Raw genomic sequence first — 23,330 nt, 5'->3', positions numbered from 1 at the left:
ATAAACAAAACCAAATCAAAACTATTAAAACCAGACAAAGCAAGAAAGCTCGTAGCCCAACTATAAACACGAAGGGAAGAAATGAAATGGATGTTGCAAGTAGTGGAAGCTAAATGTAAAAATTCAAATATAATATTACAATTTTTTAATATAAATTTTTATTACAGTCCTCGACAACAACTGAGAAAAATTTGTAATGCTCAGCACATCTATCTAGAGTTCAACTAAAAGTTTGAATAACACTGGCCTGTAATCAAACCAAATAACATATGGATTTGAACAGGATGACATTGATCAAATTTTGATTTCAAATAAATCAATTTTGAATTTGATCTGGAAAAAGAACAGTACAAACTTGTAAGAATGTTCCATTTTTTGGAATCTAATTCCACTTATTTTTTGAAGCAGTCTGAGACAATATACAGGTTTCAACAAATTAAATTTAACAAATGAAAATTTAATGCAACTGTGCCAAAGAAGAGTTAAACCTGGTCAGATCACACGAGCACAGTCCCCAGCTTCACAAATTAATACAGCAAAGTCCGGGTTCAACTGGCTAGCAAGCTCAGGTTGGTGCTTAAAATACTCTTCCCTGACATACGCCGCAGCTTCTGCCGCACGACTTGCATCTACAAATGCAAGACAGCATCCTCTAAATCCAGCACCGCTAAACCGTGCTCCGAATACTCCAGGAGCTTTCCGGAGGATCTCATTCATTTGTATCAATGGCTCACAACCTTCACGAAAACAATAATTCTTTCATCACTGGGCAGTCTTATGTATATTGAGATAAAGGGCTTAAATTATCAAAGTACTCTGACAAGAATCTAATGAATTCAACATTATCTTCTCAAACTTTGTTAATAGTTTAGGTTAGAATAGGAAAATTGAGCAGAAATCTAAAATTAAACATGAAAAAATGAAATTGCCATAGGTAGGAAAAGTGGGTTATTTACTGAAGAGTAATTGCAATTTTTGGAAATTTCGAGTAGACACACACATCGATGTGCTTATAAATTTCAAGGACAGCCTTATAGGTATGTGCAGCGCCAAGGACCAGAAGCACCCCAATCATAAATACAGATTGTAGGGGAGATCGCGTGAAAAGTTCAGAGATCCAAAGGTGATTACAGTGAACACAAACATAATTCAAATATGCACGCAGCAATGGGCCATTGGGAGGAAACTACCAATAAGCACAGGTAAATTAAACCATCTTGTTTAGTTATAACTGTATAAAATAACAATCAAATAAATGAAAAATAGAAATTGAAAAGAAGGATAAATTAAAAGCAGAATTTCAATCCACTCAAACGTCAACATCCAAGTGAAAGACTACAGTTGAATCCCATAAAATTCACTAGATTTATTAACATTTATTGTAATATGCTCATAAAATTCATGCATGGTAGTTCCTCCTCGCTTAATTGGATTTGCAATTTCAAAAGAGCTTAAATAAAAGTGGAAAACAAGAATATGCAATCTTTATGGAGATCACAGCCAGTGTATGTATTGGTGACATGAAAACTGATACATGAGTTTGTAAGATAGAGTTCAGGTAGCTATTTTTGCAAGCTATATCTAGAGTGTTTGAGACTTGACTCTCAAATGAATGGCTTTGGCCCGAGCAAAATTTAATATTAGACAAGTAATTCAGAAAAGGTTTCCAAGAATGAGCCTCTTGCCTTCTTGTTGTGTGATGTGTAACAGTGCCAAATGACTTCTTAGTTTAGGTTACGAAAAGTAGCCAAATATTGCATGGGATAATAAATCCAGGTACTTTTGATTCATTACTCATGTAGAACATTTTTAATTTTAGGGAAAGGGAAAACCTAAAATTCTGAGGTAAAGTGCGACATTAGCCATCTTATATATATATACTTTGTGGGACAAAGTTCATCTTATGCATTACTTCAGACTTTGATAGTCAAGGACTTTGAACATTCTTATTTTTTCTTCTCAAATCTTAACTTGGAAGGAGTTTTGGGTTGTTTTTTCTATGTACAATGTCTAATCAAGGGGCTGGTTCAACTGCAGATATTGAGGCATTCTTGATTAACTCTAATCGGTCGTCACAAGCACTACATGACTACATAAAGTACCAACAAAGAAAGTTAGGTTGTACCGCATTCATAGTTGTAGATAGAACTCAGACCAGAAGCTGAGATGAGCTTCCCAAAGTCTTCCAAGTTGCCTGATGCCCAAGCTTCAAGTCCTGAAATAACCAAATATTTGAAAAAACCTGATAATGCACAAAACCATGATAATAATTTCCAAGAGAAAGTTTTAGAAAGCATGCAAAGGAAGCAATGCCTTTTATAACCCGCATATTCTCTGAGAAATAATGCTCTGCTCTTTTAGCTGGAATAGGCTCGAGTTTGCACTGCAGAGAAATGATACCAATCAATCAGGAAAAAGTAAACGAAAAGAAAATTGGAGGATTTCAAATTGTTTTCATGAATTCAGTTATATTTTTGTCTTATTTTACCTTGTTCGATTAGAGAAAAACTCTGGTTCATCGAAAACTGATGAATCACTATACCCGCAAAAATCACAAAGAGTTTTCAGCTTCATTTACATCCTAGAAAATCTGTTAATCTGATGGCATTTTGACGCACTAGCTTATGTTTAAATATAAAATAAATTAGTCTCTTGATAATAACAGAAATTTGACTACAAATTGACAAGGAAAATTGCTACCACGGGGATTGATTTGATTGGCATGGTGGCCATATACATTCCAATTTATAAACTGATAGGAAACCAGAACTTCCCACACTCAATTCAAATAAACAATTCAAAGAACAAGGAGTTTATGATTAATTCAGCTGAATTTATCTGATAATGAAAGGAAAATACAAGTTGTAACAACAAGTGAAAAAGAAGACGACAAAAGAAAATAAAGGATAGTCTAGCAGTTCAAGGAGCTAGAAACCTCCCAACCAAAATTCCCACAAAACTCTGCCTTTACAATTCACAGGCCTAAGTTTATACCCAGCTAATCACAATATTCTCATGGCTGTTGCTACGTTGCTTTACTAACAAACTCTCAAACAGCCTAATACTGATAATCCCTTTTAATCCCATATTTACCCTTCTAGTAAACATGCGTGACAGGTGCTCAATCATAAACTTTTTCAGGCCATATTGGATGCTCCCACTGTAAGACACAGGAAGACCCTGCTAGGGCCCAGAACTGCATACTTTCTATGGCAATGGAATATCTCAAGAATACGGATTTGGCTCTCATTAATGCTTAAATGTAAGGGGGAGCAATATCAGGAGCAAAGGCAGAAATTCTCACTCGGTAATTGATAGGAACCCACTCCAATAACTCAACAATTTGGGCTAAGTCATGGGTCTTTCATGGGCTTGGGTAGAACTCTCCTTGGAAAACCGGCTTGCCAAGGAAGGGTGCCCAAGCTTTTATAACCCACATGCCCATCCTTTTCCCTTTCAATGTGGGATCCTAACATTGCCCCACGCTTCGAGACCCAACGCCCTTGTTGGTCTTCTTTCCAGAGAGCACCCGCCCTCATCGGCCTTTACTGCCCTCCCTTTGGGTCTTACTTCACCTAGAAGCCTGTCAGGCCCTAGAAGCCTGTCAGCAACTCTCCATCTCGACCCCTCAGGGGGCCCACTAGGCCCTATTATCTGGGCTCCACGTCGGCCTCTTTACCTCTTGGTTGACTTCGCGAATCCCCTTTCCTTGGTGTAGCAGCTCGAGCCCAAGGTCAGCCTGCCACGCGTGTGCAGGATCATGCTCTGATACCAATTGATAGGAACCCACTCTAATAACTCAACAATTTAGGCTGGGCCATGGGTCTTTCATGGGTTTGGGTAGAACTCTCATTGGAAAACCGGCTTACCAAGGGAAGGTGCTCAAACCTTTATAACCCACATGCCCACCCTTTTCCCTTTCAATGTGGGATCCTAACAGTTATATATACATATATACAGACACACTTTTCCTTTAGCAAAACTTTTTGCTCATGAGTCAACCGATAACATTGATTCTAAATGTTTAGTATTGCAAAAGATTTTCATATATCATGATATTGTCAAAAATATGAAGTATTAAACAAAAAGCAGGATGCTATTGGTTTCTACTTATTCATCTACTTAAACATGAGAGAATAGAAAAATAACCATGTAAATTTGAACTCATTTAGTCACAAGCTTGTGAAACTAAGTTAATCAATTACCTTGTAAGCTTCATAATCCTCTAGTTCCACTGTTTGAAAAAAATCAAGATCGTTATCAGTTGAAAAAAAAGCAAAAATCAAACTTTTGGAAGACAAAATAGGTCAAATACTAACCATTGCACAGGAGAGGCTTGACTTCAGCTTTTCCAGAGGCACTGTAGACAGGAGAAAGGAAATATGATTTACCAAAAGTTTCAGAATCTAAAGAACCCAGGAATACATGTAGAACAACTAGGCTCCTAGCCAAAACAATAAAAAAAAAAATATATATATATATATATGTGTGTGTGTGTGTGTGTAAATATATATATATATATATATGTGTGTAAATATATATGTGTGTGTGTGTGTGTGTGTGTGTGTGTGATGATTTTCCTTGACTGTAGGGTCAAATTGATATCGGATTTTGATGATCAATTGGATTTTGATGATCACAAACTCATTCTTTAAATGAACACATTATTCTCTTAGGGACTTCACATTTTTACGTGAACCTAATATTGTGCTGTTTTAGTTATCTTGGGATTCTTATTTGGATTTTTCTATCAGAGATGAGGCCCTTATCTTATCTGGTCTCTTGTATGATTTAGATTACTATATTTTGTTTTATAGCACCTACACTTTTCGATTGATCAGCTTCTAAAATCATTTAGGTCTGAAAGTGTTGTTCCATCAACTATGACGAAATGAACATTCAACGACAATAATTTCTTTTCTAAAATAAGTTACTAGGAAAATTTAAATCAATAAAAATAATTACCTACTTGATAATTATAATTTTGATATGATAGTTAAACTTCTTAATAAAAAATAAAAAATTTATTAAAACAATTTTGATAATTATAAAAATATGTTACATAATACAAATAAAAAAGAGTTGTCTCAATGTGTGCTCTAGAAAAAATTTAGCATATCAACGCATCAGAAATTGTTTATATTTTTATTTTTCCTTTTATCATAAAATGCATCAAAATAAACAGATTATTTTATTGGTTTTAATGTGTGCTCTTACGGCACTAAGGGCGCACATTAAGATAACCCTAAAAAAAAATGTCTATTTTGGTCTTTTTACACACAGCAATTTGAAATGATTACCTTTATCTTTTAGTAGCAGATTTTTTCCATAACACAACTAGAAATGATTATTCCAGAAATACAGGAATCAAAAAGTGGCTCTTTTAACTTTCAATTCTTTTCTAAATCACGTAATATAGCCAAAAAGCATGGTCTACTAACCATTTCTACAATCCATGAGGTCAGATCAGAATTACTCTTTATCAAAGGCTCATCACCTAATTTAATTATATTTAATCAAAAACTTCTTGAAATTTTTCTCCCAGTAAATTCTATTCAACTAATAATTGGTTCAGCTCCAATGAAAACCATGGTAAATGAACCGTACGTGCATTTTAAATATACCTCTCAAAATTATATCAAAGACATCTCACCCACAAGATGCACACATATATTAGGTAAAATGACCACATAAAGGTAATTTAAGGATATCCCAGAATCAGTAAGACTTCAATGGCAAAGGGAAAGAATCATACCGCAAGAGAACACTCGCCGCTTCTTGACATTCCGCAACTCGGCGATTATACCCAGGATTGGTAGTCAGATTACATCTCAAGCCCGAAAATGCCAATAATATTTTGTAGCGATTGAGTAAATCAGTTTTGTGGCTGTTGTACGATTTTGATGGGTGTATAAGCTGGTATTCTTTGGTCTAAGCGTGGGAAAACAAGATTCATGAGAAACCATAACACCAGTCTATGAAAGAATAAGAGAAAAATATAAAATCAACTGAAAGTGGAGGCCAGTTTGATACATCTGAAATTCATAATTTTAGATATAGATCAGCTGAAACAAAAACATCAAATTGTAATCATCATTAGAGAAAAATCTATTAAAAGCTGCTATAAAGAGAAGCATTGCACCACAGAAAATTATTGTGCTTTGAAATGTGCACAAGAGATTAGGCCAAATTTGCTGAATAACTTCTACAACATGTAACGGAACAAGGACAAGACTGATCAAAGAAATATGAGATCTCTTGCATTTACGTAAGTCTTCTAGATGTTTATGAGTTTCTACCATGTATTCAATATTATGGACAACCACTTCAATATGAGATCTCTTACATTTGAGAGAGTCTTTCATATGTCTTATGAGTTTCTACCATGTACTCAATATTATGGACACCCAATTCCTTACAGAGAAAGCAATAGATAAAATTTACTCAGAGTATTGGTTCGGATCTCCAATCAAATTACTTTTGAAAGATAGATCAAACTTGGCCTCAGTCATTAGAATTCAGCTTAAGTAGCAAATAGTCTTTATCATCCGTAATCCACAAGATTGGACTCTGATAAGAACAAAAGGTGATGTTGTCTTTACATACAAGTTGTGCAAAAAAATATACAGGTGATGGAATTCATTACAAAATGACCAACCTAACAAGATGGTAATCAATAGCTAGAATTATTTACTAAATTTTGGGTTATATAAATAAAGGGTTGTAACCAAACCACATCTATACATATACTGCCCCACCATTCACAATAACCAGGGAGTGACTTTTTTCTTCCTTTTCTTTTTTTATCAGAAACAATAAAAATATAAATTAAGAAGAGACTGGGGTAGGTAAATCCGTGGACTAGAGATCCACAAAGATATCAAAGAAATGATGAGATGAACAAATCTATTCAAGACAATGACTAATGTTTGCTTCCTTGAGTGAAAACAAACTATACAAAGGTAGCCCAAAATCCACTCCCCATTAAGATGAATGAAGAAAAATGAGAAGTCCTTAAGTTCCGTTGAAACTGAAGCCCAAATAAAAGCAAAAAGTCAAACCATCCCATATGGCCTCCCTGTTACTATCACATTTCTCCTCAAAACATGATTTACCCTTCTTTCCTTCTCGAAAAGAGAAAACGTTCTCCGTAAGTAAAGCTTCACAAGAACCTGGAATAATCCATGATATCCTTAATCCAAACTCTAGCCAATAATTTTGAAGCCACAGAGCAATTCAGGAATAGGTGATTTGCAGTATCCTCACTTTGTTTACACTTGACACCCGAAGATGGAGATAGGCACATATAAGAGTACCTTCTTTGTATCACATCTCTCATATTGATTTTTCCTTGGACTAAAGCCCACAAAAAGACTTGAACAATAGGAGGGAATTTGGTCTTCCATATCATCTTTAAAGGTTTAAAGTCATCAAGAACGGACTCATTTACTAACCACTCAAAGAAGGATTTACAAGAGTAATTGCCGGAAGCTTCTGATTTCCAGCTTCTTCTATCCTTTTTAGTCTCATCAATGTTTACATTTCCCACCAACTCCACAAGCTCAATGAAGTCTCCTGTTTCTCTTTCATTCAAGGTCCTTTTGAAATTGAAGTTCCAAATCCATAATGAAGAATTTGGAGAGAAAACCACACAAGATTTAATAGAAAAGATTTTATTAGGATAAAGCCTATAAAGGTGAGGAAACTTATCACTAGTGGCATCTCCAATCAATTTATCTTCCCAAAACCTAATGTCCTGCCTATCGCCCATGACCAATGCAATACGATTAAGAAAGAATGGATACTGCATAGAGTTAGCTTTCATAGTTTTTTTACCAATTAACTGTATTTTATAAGAAAACACCTTAAAGCAACAAAAAATAATGTTTTAAAAAAAAAGAGCAAATATGAAGTGCTATGTAGCCATACAGCAGAAAAATATCATCTTGGATAAATTTGATAAGACAAAATAGGTAAAAATAATCAACATAAAGTTTAAATCTGACTCTACAATTAGAATAAGTCAAGTAAATTAATGAGAATATAAAGAGTTTGATTCTTAAGAACAATAAATATTCACAAAAGCCAAACATTACCTTGCAGTTCATGCATGTTAGACAACCATAGCTTGAAAGCAATATAGCTGACTGATCAAGTATGCCATTCCTTAGACCCAAATATTCATTTTCAATTAACCTAAATCAGCAAAAAAGTAACAGTTACAAAGGAATAATGCTCTAAGGAATAGGAAAGCACAAATAAATTGGCAGCAATATCAACCGCTTGAGGTTTTGAGTTCCACATGATCATGAATTGAACAGAAATTTACAAATTATTTGGTCATGTAAAGCACGCCAATTATTCCAGTACTTCAAGAAATGCGAATCAAGTTATGGTCATTAAGGATGCATAAAACATTATATATGTCATCTAAAGTTCTCCTGCATCATGGACATAAACCTCTTTCATTATCATTAAAAAAAATAATAATAAATAAATAAATAATTATAGGGTAAAATTCTTTAATTTTTCCTTGATAATTGACCTAATTACGAGTACACATTCCATATCTTATTTGAGTTACTACTGCTTGTTATGTTAAATGTGGTATTTATAATCACTATTTCATATTTTTGAATAATTTAGTTACTTATCCTTAATTTTTTTTAAAGACTTGGTCCCATTTGTGATTTAATTTCAGCCAGACTTGATGGATGATTTTTGTATGCAATTTTGAATTCTTTCATATTCTCTGCTTGCCTTTCCTTTCTGCACCTACTTATTGTATGACGACATCATGTTTAACTGATATTGACCATCGAAATAAATAAAAAATACCCTTAGACGTCCAATAACCTACAGCTCCACAGCCAAACTATGTTCCTTGACAAAAATGAATTATACCCTAGCAACATAGCAAAGATAAAGCTAAAGTAAATGCAGTCCATACGAAGGATTACATAGTAAAACAATACAGGTGCAAGACTGAACACCACTTGCATTCACAATGTTTTCTGATCGGTTTCTCGTGCTTTTGCTCGTATTTTTTAGATATTCCTCTCAAAATCGCTTTAGTTGAGCTTTTACAAGAAGATTGGATGCTTCTTGTTTTCTATATGACACAATGGCATTCTAAGGATTTATTTTGAATCTTGAATTCTCTATTTTTCATTTCAATAAAATAACACCTTCAGTGTCTCTTTGGCATGAACTTTAAAATAAAAATAAATAAATAAACCTCATAGTTCAACCTAGACATGCTGTGCTTTAAATCACAAATAAGGCATACCAATAACAAATTAAATAAATAGATTCAAGTTTTAAAGAAACCTACCGATCAAATTCTATGTTATCAATAGCAGATACTTTCATATCATTTGCACTTTCCAAAGCCAACAGGTAAGCAACTCCTACCTGTAAAATGCTAACTAAAGTTACAAATGCCAAATACATCAACACTCCTCAATAATGTACACAATACTCCAAAAGGATTAAGCCATGACAACAAACATTGCTCGGCTCCAGTAGCTCAGATTGTTATTTACTTGGACACAATACAGGACTGTACTTGCGACCTGTACTAAAAGTTTTAGACAAGCCTTGGGAGCATTTCTAGTCGAGGTGGAATTAGATTGGTTAAAATATGTAATCAGTAACACTGGGCCAGTAATGACCAAGGAAAGTGCAGTTCTTGGACAAATTAATTATTACATATATTTATTTCTATAAAATTTTAATGAACTAATTAAAAAAATGAATTATTTATATTTTATTTTATAAATAAAAATAATAAAAAAGTGAGAAATATTTAGAAATGGATTACTTATTAAATTTCTTTCAACCAGATTCTAATAATTCGATATTATTTATTTATTCATCATAAAAAATTTCAAAATAACCTAAACTAATATGAAATTTAGTTACGTATTTTAAAATATGTTTTAATTGGTTAATCAAGAAATAGTATAATTAAAAGAATAAGTTCAACATTAATGATAAAAATATGTTTTTACTAGTTCCTAATCATAAACAAAATATTCATACAAATTCTGAAGCATGAATTTATATTTATTTTAAATTATTTTCCATTAGATTATTTGTGAAATTTGAGCTTATTCATTACATAAAATTATGTCTTCACATTGTACCAAACATAGAAGTAGAGTACTATAAATGCAGTCCAATCTAGTCCTAAGAAATGCCCAATCAATACCACATGCCAAGTTTACCCTTACTTAATTAACTGTCCTGCTCCTTTTCCTATTTCACATAACTTAAAGACCAATTCCCTAAATCTTCAAGTTTAGAGCTAACTAAAATGATAAATCCAGGTTTAACAGAGATCCCATTTTCGACCACCATTTAAATAATAATAATAACAATAAGTGGTTGAGCTTAATTATGTTATTGATAAATTTTATGAAGATGTTCTTTACTTTAGAATTTGCACCACTATTTAGTGAATTTTCTTTCCTCTTATTCTTTTTCAGTAAGGAATTACTGCTTGTACATTTCTTTCCATTGATTATTTACTGCAGATTATGCATCCTCAGCAGCCAAATGTTAGAAAAGCAGCAGCAAGAAGAAAAGCCAAACTACAGCAGCTGAAGAGCTAAGTCCAGAACCGTCAAGATTCTCAGAACCAAATGTATCCTATTATGCCCTGCAATGGTTACAACAGATCAAAACCAAAAGACTCTAAAAATGTGCAGCTTCACTAGAGACGACAATGGAGCAACAGAAAAGCGCATGCATTATTTTAGTAGTGCTGATGGAAATTGAGAAGCAGCAATTATGACATCACAAATACAGAGATGCAATATGTCATGAAACAATTAAAAAATTGGCCAAAATTTCTGCAAGTCAATCTCCAGGAGATCTTTCAAAGAGCGGTGTTCTTTGGAACTAGTTAATCCAAACGACATAAACATAAAATTAGTATAGTTGCATCACAGAGAATGATACCAAATGAGCCACATTAGAAAAATAAAACTTAACATGTTAAAAAAAAAAAAAAAAAAAAAAGAGGCATTTTAGAGGATATTTTAGTAAACCTGGCAGGTCATCAATAAGTATAGATGCCACTGGAATCTATTTACAAAGCTTCAGATAAATACTTGAAACAAAACAGAAGACTTAGACTTAGGTCAAACAAGAATATAGCAATGATCATAATCTAGAAGGGTAATTTCATCTAAACCAGTAAGCATGTTGTTGCTCAGTACCATAGATGTCCAGCACCAGAACTCATTATTTTCTTCATTGGAAGGGTTTCAAAGGAAAACACAGGCTTATCTTAGACAAAGATTTTGGTTATTCCCTTTCTTGACCCTATATGATAAACAATAACCAAATAATTTTTTTACCTGGGCCAGATACTTCCCCCTACTCTGTAGTGCATAAACAGCCCCTCTAGCATAATTTCCCCAGCAACTGGCTCCTCGTAGTTTGGCGGAATCACTTGCATGGATTGGATCATTATCCTTTACAGTATTTCTTGGTTGTTGAATTTCATCAACGCTGTCAAGACCCAAATACAAAACATAACAATTCAATATGAAGTTTAACACAGTTGGTCATGGGGTTTTTGTATAGATTGATTCTCAGCTATATTGTACAGCTAGTGTCTCTTTAAGAGTCTGTTGTGGACCTGGTCCACTGCTGTAACTCATTTTTAACATCAATACATATATATATTTCCAATCAAAACAATATGAAGTTTACGTTAGAGAGTAGCATAATCCATGCAAATGCACACACGAAAATGAAAGTAAGCATTTATTGCAAAGGAAGTAATCATATTCACAGTGAATAAAAACAGTCCACAAGCATGAGGTGGAGTAATATCATATAAGACAATTAACTCACTAAGGATAATATCCAGGCAGATATATAACTAAGGCCAGTTAATTACTACATTGCCTCAGCCACGTAATCCAAATAGTTAAAAAGAAAAGGAACAAAAAAATAAAAGGCTTAAAAAGTGCATTACTTTTACAACATAAAACAATTAAATAAAAATTAAAAGAAACAAATGCCTGTCCAACAACATTCTACAATATTGCTTTAATTAATAATTTCACAATTAAAATATGACTTTTGCATTTTTAAGATCCAAGAATGTGTTTAAAATTATGCTTTCAAATACACCAGGCCGACAGGAACAAGGCACAGCAGAACACAGCACAAAATCGTACCAAGCACAACACAACATGATTATTGTAGCAACATGGCCCAAACATGAAATACTAACGGTTCAAGAGTGGATGACTAAATGCAAGTGGGTAGTCATAGTCAGTCCTAGCAGACACCATGACTACTAACCTTCTCACCCCTTGAATCTATGCCACCACAAGACCACTAATAGGCCAAACACATAGTTAGAGTTTGGCCAAGCAGTACTGATGAGCAACCAAGAATGGTTTACCGTAGGAAGAAGAGTGGTGAGAAGCAGAGGAATATTAGTTAGGCAGGAGGTTAGAGTTTGTTAGGAGGGGACAGGTGGCTTGGTAGGAGTAGGAGAGAAGAGAATTCTGTTAGAAATCAAAAGGTGTCAGGAGAGAATAAAAAGGGCAAGAACGAAAGAGAGGGAATCGAGAATTGTTGAGTCATTTTGGAAGGGAGGCTACTGACCCTCAAAGTCAGTAAATGGGAGGCTGCTGACCCTCGAAGTCAGTCTTATGTTTACCATTTTCTTAGTATACTTCGTTATTCTCTCTGTGTAATTGCTATTTGAGTATTGATAGGACATTGCTGCTGTGTGAATCCTTCTGGATGTAATGTTCTGTGTGATTGGCAATACAACAGAGTATTTTTACATGTGAGTGTGTATATTAGCTGTGTTGTGGATAGATTGTGGTTTTATTGTGGATTTGCAGGTTGGGTGTTCATCAGTGGTATCAGAGCATTGCGTTCTTGGTTATGGTATTGACAAGAATGGACTCTAGACTGGACAATGTGGAAAGAGAGGTTACGAAGTTGGGAGTGGAGATGGGTACTATTCGAGAGTGTCTGGTTGAAATACAGTCCTGGGTGCGAAGAAAGGATGAAGAAGAAGCTGGTAGAACCGAGATGCGTTCATCGGAAAATAACCGATCTCACCAGGAGGAAAATCCAAATGGGGCAAGTGGGTCTAGCACCAGTAACCAAAGTCACAGTGAAATGAGTGGGAGAAAATTGGAGATGCCGATATTTTCCGGCGAAGATCCTTACGGATGGATCTTTAGTTTTCACCTCAATGGAATAACTGAGGAAGGGAAATTAACAGCAGCAGCTGTCTATATGGAGGGTGAAGCCATCAACTGGTTCCAGTGGACAGAATCCAAAACTACGGCGACGTCGTGGGCCATGTTTAAACTGGCACTCCTTCAAAGGTTTAGTGGGTCCCAAGAACTCAATCCCTGTGAGTAGCTAATGGTCATGAAGCACACTGGGTTTGTAATGGAGTTTCAACGTTAGTTTGAAGCCGTCATTGCTCTTCTGGTAAAGGAGAAGGAGGAGATTTTACAAGCAGCCTTTATCAATGGGCTAAAACTGGAAGTGAGGGCTGAAATCCGTTTAGCCCAGCCCACATCTTTAACTCAAATCATTGATCTGGCCCAACACATTGAGGAAAGAAATAACGTGATTGAAGAAGCCCAAATGGGGACAATTAGACATTCATGTGCTAATGGGGCCTGGGTCTTCCTATGGATCCAGAAACTTGACCCGACCCGAAACTTACCCAAACCCAAAATTCCCAAATAACGCAGAATCCCTAAAATCAAATTCTAATTCCCATTTCCTTCGACGTTCGCCAAAATCCTCAATCCATGGCTCGTCGACCAACTCTTCCAATCGCGACCAACCACCTTCATCATTTCGGCCCTTCGAACGATCGAACTCCCAACGACGCGAGTTCCCATTCCGTCGAATGACAGATGCGGAAATCCAAAAGAAAAGGAGAGAGGCCTTTGCTTCAGATGTGATGGTAAGTTTTCATTTGGTCACAAATGTGGGGAAAAGCAGTTTCAGATTATTTTAATTGATGAAGAGGAGGATGACCCAGATCCATCTGGTGGAAGGGAGTCCATTGAATCTGGAATGGAACTACAGTAGGAACAGGTTGAGCTTTTTCTTAGCTCCGTTGTGGGAATTCACAGTCCAAAGACCATGAAGCTCAAGGGCAGAATCCATGGTAAGGAGCTGATTGCGTTAATTGATAGTGGGGCTTCCCACAATTTTATTAGTTCAAAGGTGGTGGAGTGTTTGGGTATTTCTGTGGTGGGAACTCAGTCCTTTGGGGTCCGAGTTGGTGATGGGTATAGTGTGAGATGTGAGGGAGAATGTAGAGATGTTTGCCTAGAGCTACAAGGGATGACGATTGTCCAAAATTTCTTTCCATTTGATATGAGCAGTGCGGATGTTGTTTTGGGGATTGCATGGCTAGAAACTTTGGGTGAAACGACCACAGACTAGAGGAAGCAAACCATGAGGTTTAAACTGGGAGATCAGATTGTGTGCTTGCGAGGGGACCCATCTCTCAGCAAAACCATGGTTTCACTCAAGGCTATGATCAAGGCATTGTAGAGTGAGGGACATGGGTGTTTGATAGAGTTTGGACAGATTTAGAAACAGAGTGATAATAATGAGGATGTGGATGATCGGTTGTTGGAAATATTGCAGAAATTTAGTAGAGTTGTTGATCCACTTCCTGGATTACCACCCGCCAGAACCAGAGACCATGCCATTCAGTTAGTGCCAGGGACTCAACCACCAAATCTCTGACCTCATAGGTACCCTTACTACCAGAAAAACGAAATAGAGCGCATCCTCAAGGAAATGCTGGCTTCCAGAATAATAAAGCCCAACATCAGTCCATTCTCAACTCCAATTTTGTTGGTGAAGAAAAAAGATGGGGGGTGGAGATTTTGTGTTGATTATAGGGCAGTTAACAAAGTGACAGTTCCGAATAAGTTTCCGATTCCAGCCATCGACGAATTATTTGATGAGTTAGACGGTGCGACGGTATTTTCTAAGCTTGATTTGAAATCGGGCTATCACCAAATCCGAGCTAAACCAGAGGACACCCTTAAAACGGCCTTTCGGACGCACGAAGGGCACTATGAGTTTTTGGTAATGCCCTTCGGCCTCACCAATGCACTGGCTACCTTCCAAGCAGTCATGAATGACGTTTTCAGGCCTTATCTCAGGAAATTTTTGTTGGTTTTCTTTGACGATATACTGATCTATAGTAAGGGGATCGGTGAGCACGCGAAGCATCTACGCATTACCTTGCAGGTGCTCTTAGACAATCAGTTGGTGGTCAATAAAAAAAAGTGTTACTTTGGGCAGTCACAATTGGAATATTTGGGGCGTGTGGTTTCAGCTAAAGGGGTGTCCGTTGACCCTTCAAAGATTGAGAGTATTATCAAATGGCCAGCACCGAGAGATATTAGGGCACTAAAAGGATTCCTCGGGCTGACAGGATACTATCGCCGATTTGTTCGCGATTACGGAAAAATCGCACTTCCACTCACTGCCTTGTTAAAGGACTCGTTTGTGTGGAATGCAGCAACTCAAACGGCTTTTGACGAACTTAAACAGATAATGACCACTGTTCCAGTTCTCCAGATACCTAACTTAACTCAAGAGTTCGTCATAGAAACCGATGCTTCAGGAAGTGGTTTGGGTGCGGTATTAATGCAAAAAGGATGACTGATTGCTTTTCTCAGCAAAGGTTTGTCCCTAAATTCAAAGCTGAAGTCAGTCTATGAAAGGGAATTAATGGCTATAGTTCTGGCGGTGCAAAAGTGGCGCCATTATTTGTTGGGTAGACGTTTTGTGATTCGAACGAATCAGCGCAGTCTTCATTTTCTAACTGATCAGAAATTATTGAGCGAGAATCAACAGAAATGGGTTATCAAGTTGCTGGGTTTGGACTTCATAATTCAGTATAAACCAGGGCCACAGAACAAGGTAGCAGATGCTCTTTCTAGGATGCCAGACGTGGTAGACCTTTATGCTATCTTAGTGGGCTGTTTTTCTGGACTAGACAGTTTGGAGGATGCTATTCAGAGTGATGACAGATTACGTGGGATCATGCAACAGCTCCTACTCAACCCCAACAGTCATTATCCTTTCAGATTGGTGGGCCGCCATCTGCTGTACCATAACAGGTTGGTGCTACCTAAATCCGGGCCTCACACCCATAAAATTTTACAGGAATTTCATGCATCGCCCATTGGGGGCCATTCGAGGTTCTTTCGGACGTATAAGCGTCTCACAAATGTGGTATTTTGGGAGGCGATGAAGCACGACATCAAAGAATTTGTGGCTGCTTGCCCTGTGTGCCAACAGAATAAATATGACGCCATGAGTCCAGCAGGATTGCTTCAGCCATTACCCATCCCTCACCAAGTGTGGGAAGACATTTCTATGGTCTTCATCATGGGCCTCCCCAAAGCCAAAGGGGTCGATACAATTTTGGTAGTTGTGGATCGTCTGACTAAATATAGCCATTTTTTACCTCTCAAGCATCCGTACACAGCCAAAGTGGTAGCGGATCTGTTTATTAAAGAAGTGGTTCGCTTGCATGGCTTTCCCCGTACCATTGTTTCCTATCGAGATAGGATTTTTATGAGCAACTTTTGGAGCGAATTATTTAAACAATCGGGCACCCACTTACACATGAGTTCCGCATACCATCCACAGACAGATGGTCAAACAAAGGTAGTAAACCGTTGCCTAGAGACTTATCTCCGATGCTTTGTCAGTGGACAGCCACAGTTATGGCCCAAATGGATTCCATGGGCGGAATTTTGGTTCAACACTACTTATAACCGTTCCACGGGAATGTGCCCTTTTAAGGCCCTCTATGGCCGTGATCCACCCACAGTTTTGCGTTATTCTGACCACACCTCTTCAGTCGACGACGTGGACCAGCAACTTCAGCAACGTAACAATGTTTTAGATGACTTAAAAGAGCATCTCCTCAAGGCTCAACACCGCATGAAATCTTATGCTGATCAACATCGCCGGGATGTTACGTTTGAGGTTGGGGACTCTGTTTATTTAAAGTTGCAGCCATACAGATTGCGATCTCTCGCTCGTCGACTTAATGAGAAACTTAGCCCGCGATTTTACGGTCCATTTGTCATCACGGACAGAATTGGGGCAATTGCATACCAGCTCGCACTCCCACCCTCAGCTCGTATTCATGATGTTTTTCATGTTTCACAATTAAAAAAGGCCACTTTTCCAATTCCCAACAGTCAACCCCTACCGGCAGCTCTTAACGAAGATCTCATATTACAGCTTGAACCGGAAGCAGTACTCAAGAGGAGGAAACTCATTAATGGACAGTGGGAAGTGCTCATTCAATGGAAAGGCCTTCCCCTATTTGAAAACACGTGGGAAGACTTTGAAACTATCTGCTGGTTCTTCTTGGGGAGGGTAATGATGAGCAACCAAGAATGGTTTACCGTAGGAAGAAGAGTGGTGAGAAGCCGAGGAATATTAGTTAGACAGGAGGTTAGAGTTTGTTAGGAGGGGACAGGTGGCTTGGTAGGAGTACGAGAGAAGAGAATTTTGTTAGAAATCAAAAGGTATCAGGAGAGAATAAAAAGGGCAGGAACGAAAGAGAGGGAATCGAGAATGGTTGAGTCATTTTGGAAGGGAGGCTACTGACCCTCGAAGTCAGTAAATGGGAGGCTGCTGACCCTCGAAGTCAGTCTTATGTTTACCATTTTCTTAGTATACTTTGTTATTCTCTCTGTGTAATTGCTATCTGCGTATTGATAGGACATTGCTGCTGTGTGAATCCTTCTGGATGTAATGTTCTGTGTGATTGGCAATACAACAGAGTATTTTTACATGTGAGTGTGTATATTAGCTGTGTTGTGGATAGATTGTGGTTTTATAGTGGATTTGCAGGTTGGGTGTTCATCAGTACTTTGTGCCACCAATTTACCCACTGGCTTTTCAGGATGCCAAACTAAGGAGTTCCTATGGCGCCAATCTAACATTATATACCATCACCAACACCATCCAACGCCTAACAAGAGCACACACACCTTCAAATGTGCCGGCAATTTGAACTCTCTCCAAAATATTTTATGTGCTTTGCTCTTATATATATATATATATATAGACCAACTGGTACATTTACTTAAGATATAACAAAAGGATGAGCAAAAATTTCATGAACAACATTACAATAGCCCAGGTCCACTACACCAATATTACGGTCTATGGATTCACAACGACCAACATGAATTTGTGTAAACTGGCTCAAAAAAAAAAAAAAAAAAAAAAAAAAAAAAAAAAAAAAAAAAAAAAAAAAAAAAAAAAAAAGACTCTAGCCAAACAGCTCCAGAAACACACAACAAGTCAAGCCACAACCCCTAGCCGATTTAACAGACTAATGAAAAAAGAAGCGCATTCAAAGTCTTTTCAGATCACAAGGTTCCTCAAACTATTACAGCACTAAAGTCTCCCACAAACGATCTAGCTCACAAAACTCCAAATGTTTGTATATATCCTCCCAGACTTATAGTCCAACCATAGATATCAGCGAATCTTGAATCTTCACAACTAGATGCGTACTAATTTCAGCAAAAAGAGAGGAGTTACCTATCAAGAATCAACCACTTTTACAATTGGTCACCTTCCACACCACCAATATTCCCTCACACTAGCCCACTACTCGAAGGTGAACCCATTTTTTCAATCTGGATTTCAACACCTCCCTTTCAATCTGCTAATCTCTGAATTTCTAAGTTAGTATTCCTAATGTTGGTAGTATAGTTGAATAAATGTCTTGCATTAATGTATTCAATTGATTGTTGGAATGGCAGATTTAGTTTATCCATGACTGCTTTATTTTTCATACAAACCTATTTGCATTATACCTATCCTTCCAATGGATATCACAAATCATGGATTAAGTAGACAGATATCTGCAAGACCATGTTTACAAGAAGATACCCCAGACCATATTCACCAAATATTGAGTTCTTGAAACTACAATTTTTGAGCTTGACTTTCAACAATGCATCCTGAGTCATAACAATATCCACCAAATGAAGCTTTAAATATTTTTGTCTGTTTTGTATCTTGAAAAAATAAAATAAAATAAAATATGACAAAAGGATTATGCAAAACTAGTGGCCATACCTGAACCTAACATCTCCTCTAAACTGTCCTGAACGTATTACAACCTACAACAATAAGTTTCAAATTCAGCACACAACAACATATGATGAAATACTCAATGCATAATATTACTAGAAGGACACACATTACAGCTTCCCAATTGTTACTCTTTATCATCTTCACATTTTCTGAAACATTTTTAAAAGTCAAAAAATGTGTTTCTTTATTCTATTTAACAAAATTTTAAACATGTGCTTCCAAAGACATACATCTTCCAACTAGAAACGTTCTATATTATGAACCCAAAACAAAAATTAGGGGCAAAGAATGGGAGTAGAATATGGTCAGGCAGAGAAAGACAATGGTGCTGGAACTACTCTTTAAATTTTTATAAGCGCAAGTTGGTGTAGTTGCATACCTTGTAGGCTCTCTAAGAATAGTGGTTTAAGAAGTGGGAGGCCTCTGCATGGGTATCTGTAACAAAAGAATCCAAAGACTCTTTTCTGTGCTTCAGTTTGGAAAACTGGGAGGCTGTTTTGGACAAAATGCAGGTGTTGAATAGTTGAAGTTCGTTTGTACAAAATCTATTGGTGGACAACTTTCATGTCACCAATTTGTATTTCATTTTCAACTGTAGCAGAAATCATTTTGTTTCAAATAAAATAGAAATAAGCGGGTAACACTTTGTTGAAAACATCTTGAAAATTCAACGTATTAAAGACTACTTCTCATTATACAATGCAAAAGGAAATTCAGCTATAGTCAGAATCCTATGTTTTGGCTGAAAATATCTCACAAATATTATCTAGACAAGAAAGAGAATGTTAAATCCAGAGAGCAAAAAGGTCTAGCCAAGGCAGGCTAATGACACAGAGCCAAGAACAAGCGTAAATGTTGCTAGCTATAAAGCTCTATATTGATATAATTTCCTATTTCATGGAGAAATCATCTCATTTTGGTGATTTGAGATTGATCTAACACATTTTTCTCCACAAGTTGAGAGGGGGCAGTCGAAATTCATTAAATCTTCATTATACATTAAATTGCAGCCCGTCAATGCTTTCAGGTTCAGTAAAGATTTGACACCACATCTGAGACGGAATTGATCAATAAGATGTCCTTGATACCTAATGAAAATGTAGCATAAAAAGATTTATCTCATTACCTCAGTGTCACCGGAAGGTACAAAACCAAGAAGTATTCCCTTATTGATTGTCATAGCAGAAACAGTTCCACCCTGGAAACATCATGGAAATTCTAATTTTTTGAGCTGTAAAAAATAATTATAAAACCAATAGAATGTCTTGAGGTATTTATAACAAACATTGTTCGGCATTTCTAATAAAGAAATAACCAATGACACAAAACTAGAAAATGTATGCATATTAAACTAACCTGATGATCAATATGAGCTCCCAAAGGACAAATACGATAAGGAGAGACAACAACTTGAACTTCCTCAGAATCTCTCCCAGACATTTCAGAAACTTTATTTCTTATGTCATTTAACTGCAATAAAAGAAACTCATTCAACAAATTGAAATCCAGCAAATCACGGTTAATGAAAATTATAAATCAGTTTAAATTGAAAGCTACCGATGCAGCATCCCATGAATCAGCAAAATGCGGAAAAAAGATAAACTCTAGAACTAATTTTGACAACCCATTAAGGAAAACAGGAGAATGATTATTACCTGGGCTTCAGTAGGCCAAGAAGATTCAGCCATGTCGACCGATAATAGAAAAAACTCAGAACTTTGTTAGCCACAACTACAGCTTCGACAAAACGAAAAAGGGTTTTTGGCTTATAATGATTGAAGGGCAAGATGAGTAACTTAGAAGGAAAGTAAACCCACGGGTAACAGAGTTTGGTAGTGTGTCAAAACAATGATAAATGGTTCTTCTTTTTTTTTTTTTTTTTTTTTTTTTTTTTTTTTTTTTTTTTTTTATGTAAGGACGAGTGAATTAGTAGTGAACTATCCATTCTACCCTTACATGAATGAGTAAATTACCTTTTTTAACCTTACATGTGTTAACATCTAAGGAGAATAATGGAGAAAATTTAGCTATCCGGCCATCCCAAGCTTTGATTTAAGAAAATGGTCTTGAAACTGTTTTTTATTTTTTTTTTAATTTAGAGAAGATGACATGGCATAGTTAGGATTAACTAAACACGTTAAATGGGTTAAAATAAAAAGATTAAAACATATGTGGGCCGAATCAGAAATAATAAAAGTTTTTAAAATTTGAAATTTCTCAAAACAAGCCCCACTAACTATTCACCTCGCTTAATCGAAATTCATTAGGGGAAAAAGTGATTTCTTGAACCAAAGGGAGACAGTGCGATTTCCGATCGAACCTGCAAATTTCCATACCATATTCAATCGTAAACTCAATTTCTTGAACCCTAAATGGAATATAGTCGCGATTTCCGGCGATAAGTCATGATTTTTGATCGATTTCTTGAACCCTAAACGGAATCTACGCGATTTCCGGCGATACAGCCCACATTTTCGATCCAAACTACAAATTTTCACACCAAATTCAATCCAAAACCATGGCTAACACTCACAATGACGAGGAAAACCCAACGCTTCGAATCCTAGATTCTGGTGGCGCAAACAGTTCAATGGTTGCTCCGGTGGATCATTCGATTAGTGAAGGTGGTCGATAGGCAGAGGAGATGTTGGCGGCACAAGAACAAAGGGAAGAATCAGCAAACGGTTTTGAAGACGAGGAGTCAAGCGAAAATTCAGGCCAGGAGGAGGATTCCGATGAGAATTCAGGGCAGGAGGAGGAGTCTGGCGAGAATTCAGGCCAGGAGGAGTCTTCCGAGGATTCAGGCGACGAGGAGGAGGCCAACGAGAACGAGCAGGCCACCGAAGAAAGGGTACATTTTGAACTGTCGCTTAAGCGATTTACCTCTTTTACTCTATCTGCCCAGATCTAAGATCACTTAAGCGATCCTTTATATCGCTTAAGTGATTGATTAAGTTGACTTTTGGTCGCTTAAGCGATTTCAGATTGCTTAAGCGATCTTTTTGAGGCAGAATCATAGATATAAGATCGCTTAAGCGATCTTTTGTGTCGCTTAAGAGATTCTTTCAGTTTACTCTTGGTCGCTTAAGCGATCTTGCACGAGGCAGAGTCAAGATCTTTTAAGTGATCTGAAATCGCTTAAGCGACCACAGTGGTAATTTTTTGTTGCTGATATTTTATTTATTAGTTGTTTTAGTTTATTTTTGTTGCTGACATTTTGTTTATATCGATTGTACAGATTGTGCGGACCGTAAACTATACAGACTACGAGTTGGACCTTATAAGCGATAAGGTGTCCTACTTCCCTGCAAGGGTGACGGTCAGGTCAAGTTGGGAAGTTTTTGACAGAATACAAGACATTTTAGATAAAATTACTCATGGTAAAAGAGATTTATGTCGCACTTGTTTCGGTCGGTTTTTAGGACTCGGAAATCATTGGAAAAAGGCATTTTGGGGGCAGGGAGTGCATTACATGTTGCTGCACTCAGTAAGATGCAATAAAAAAAAAATGTGGTTTGTGGTGGGTGGAAAGCCACTACATTTTGGCATGATGGAATATGCCCTGGTGATGTGCTTAGGATGTGGGGAAGCGCCAGATAAGAAGGCAGAGGCAGTAAGGAATAGTCGGGGAGCCAAACAGTTTTATAATAAGGTTTTGCAGGGGGATAAGTCTATTACAGCACAAGTATTAGACTAGAAACAGTTGAATTTACTGATACAGAGAAGATAAAAGTGTGCTTGGTTTTGTTTTTACATTCGATCTTATTGGCTGGTGACTCAACAAAAGCTGTTGAGAAAGATTGGTTGTTGTTTGCAAGTAACTTGAAGTTCTTTAATTCTTATCCATGGGGACTGAAATCATATGAGCGAACCATCAACAGCCTGAAAAAAGCAGACATGGTGTTAAAGCAGTCCCAATGGGAGGGGAAGGATAAACCAAGCACGTACAATTTGTTTAACTTCTCATGGGCAATGTAGGTAAATATTAATAGTTTTTTGTTATATTTTTTGTAACATATGTGTTTGAATTATGATATGGACTATTTTTTTTTTTTTTTTACTAATGTAGGCTTGGATGTACAAGGCCGTCCTTGTCTTCGCTAAGAGGGAGAGGAGGAGGAGCAACAGTTTGGATATGCAACAGCAATTTCCTAGGA

The 23,330-nt window shown here is 36.8% G+C and overlaps 1 protein-coding gene across 1 annotated transcript; it reads right to left on the bottom strand.

Annotated features, from left to right (window-relative positions):
• Positions 1–114: 114 nt before the first annotated feature.
• Positions 115–21,015, bottom strand: LOC116109830 (galacturonokinase-like). The gene is given in 15 exon segments (XM_031396066.1): positions 115–737; positions 2,126–2,215; positions 2,314–2,383; positions 4,206–4,234; positions 4,320–4,360; positions 5,756–5,931; positions 8,097–8,196; positions 9,335–9,414; positions 10,600–10,645; positions 10,647–10,698; positions 11,351–11,520; positions 19,156–19,199; positions 20,300–20,371; positions 20,530–20,643; positions 20,829–21,015. Coding segments are annotated over 15 exon segments (1,362 nt in total). The 5' UTR covers positions 20,862–21,015; the 3' UTR covers positions 115–492.
• Positions 21,016–23,330: the final 2,315 nt, after the last annotated feature.

Source organism: Pistacia vera, unplaced genomic scaffold (genome assembly GCF_008641045.1).
Source record: "Pistacia vera cultivar Batoury unplaced genomic scaffold, PisVer_v2 Contig59, whole genome shotgun sequence".
Taxonomy (NCBI): Eukaryota; Viridiplantae; Streptophyta; class Magnoliopsida; order Sapindales; family Anacardiaceae; genus Pistacia; species Pistacia vera.
This window is presented reverse-complemented; position numbering and strand designations above follow the sequence as displayed.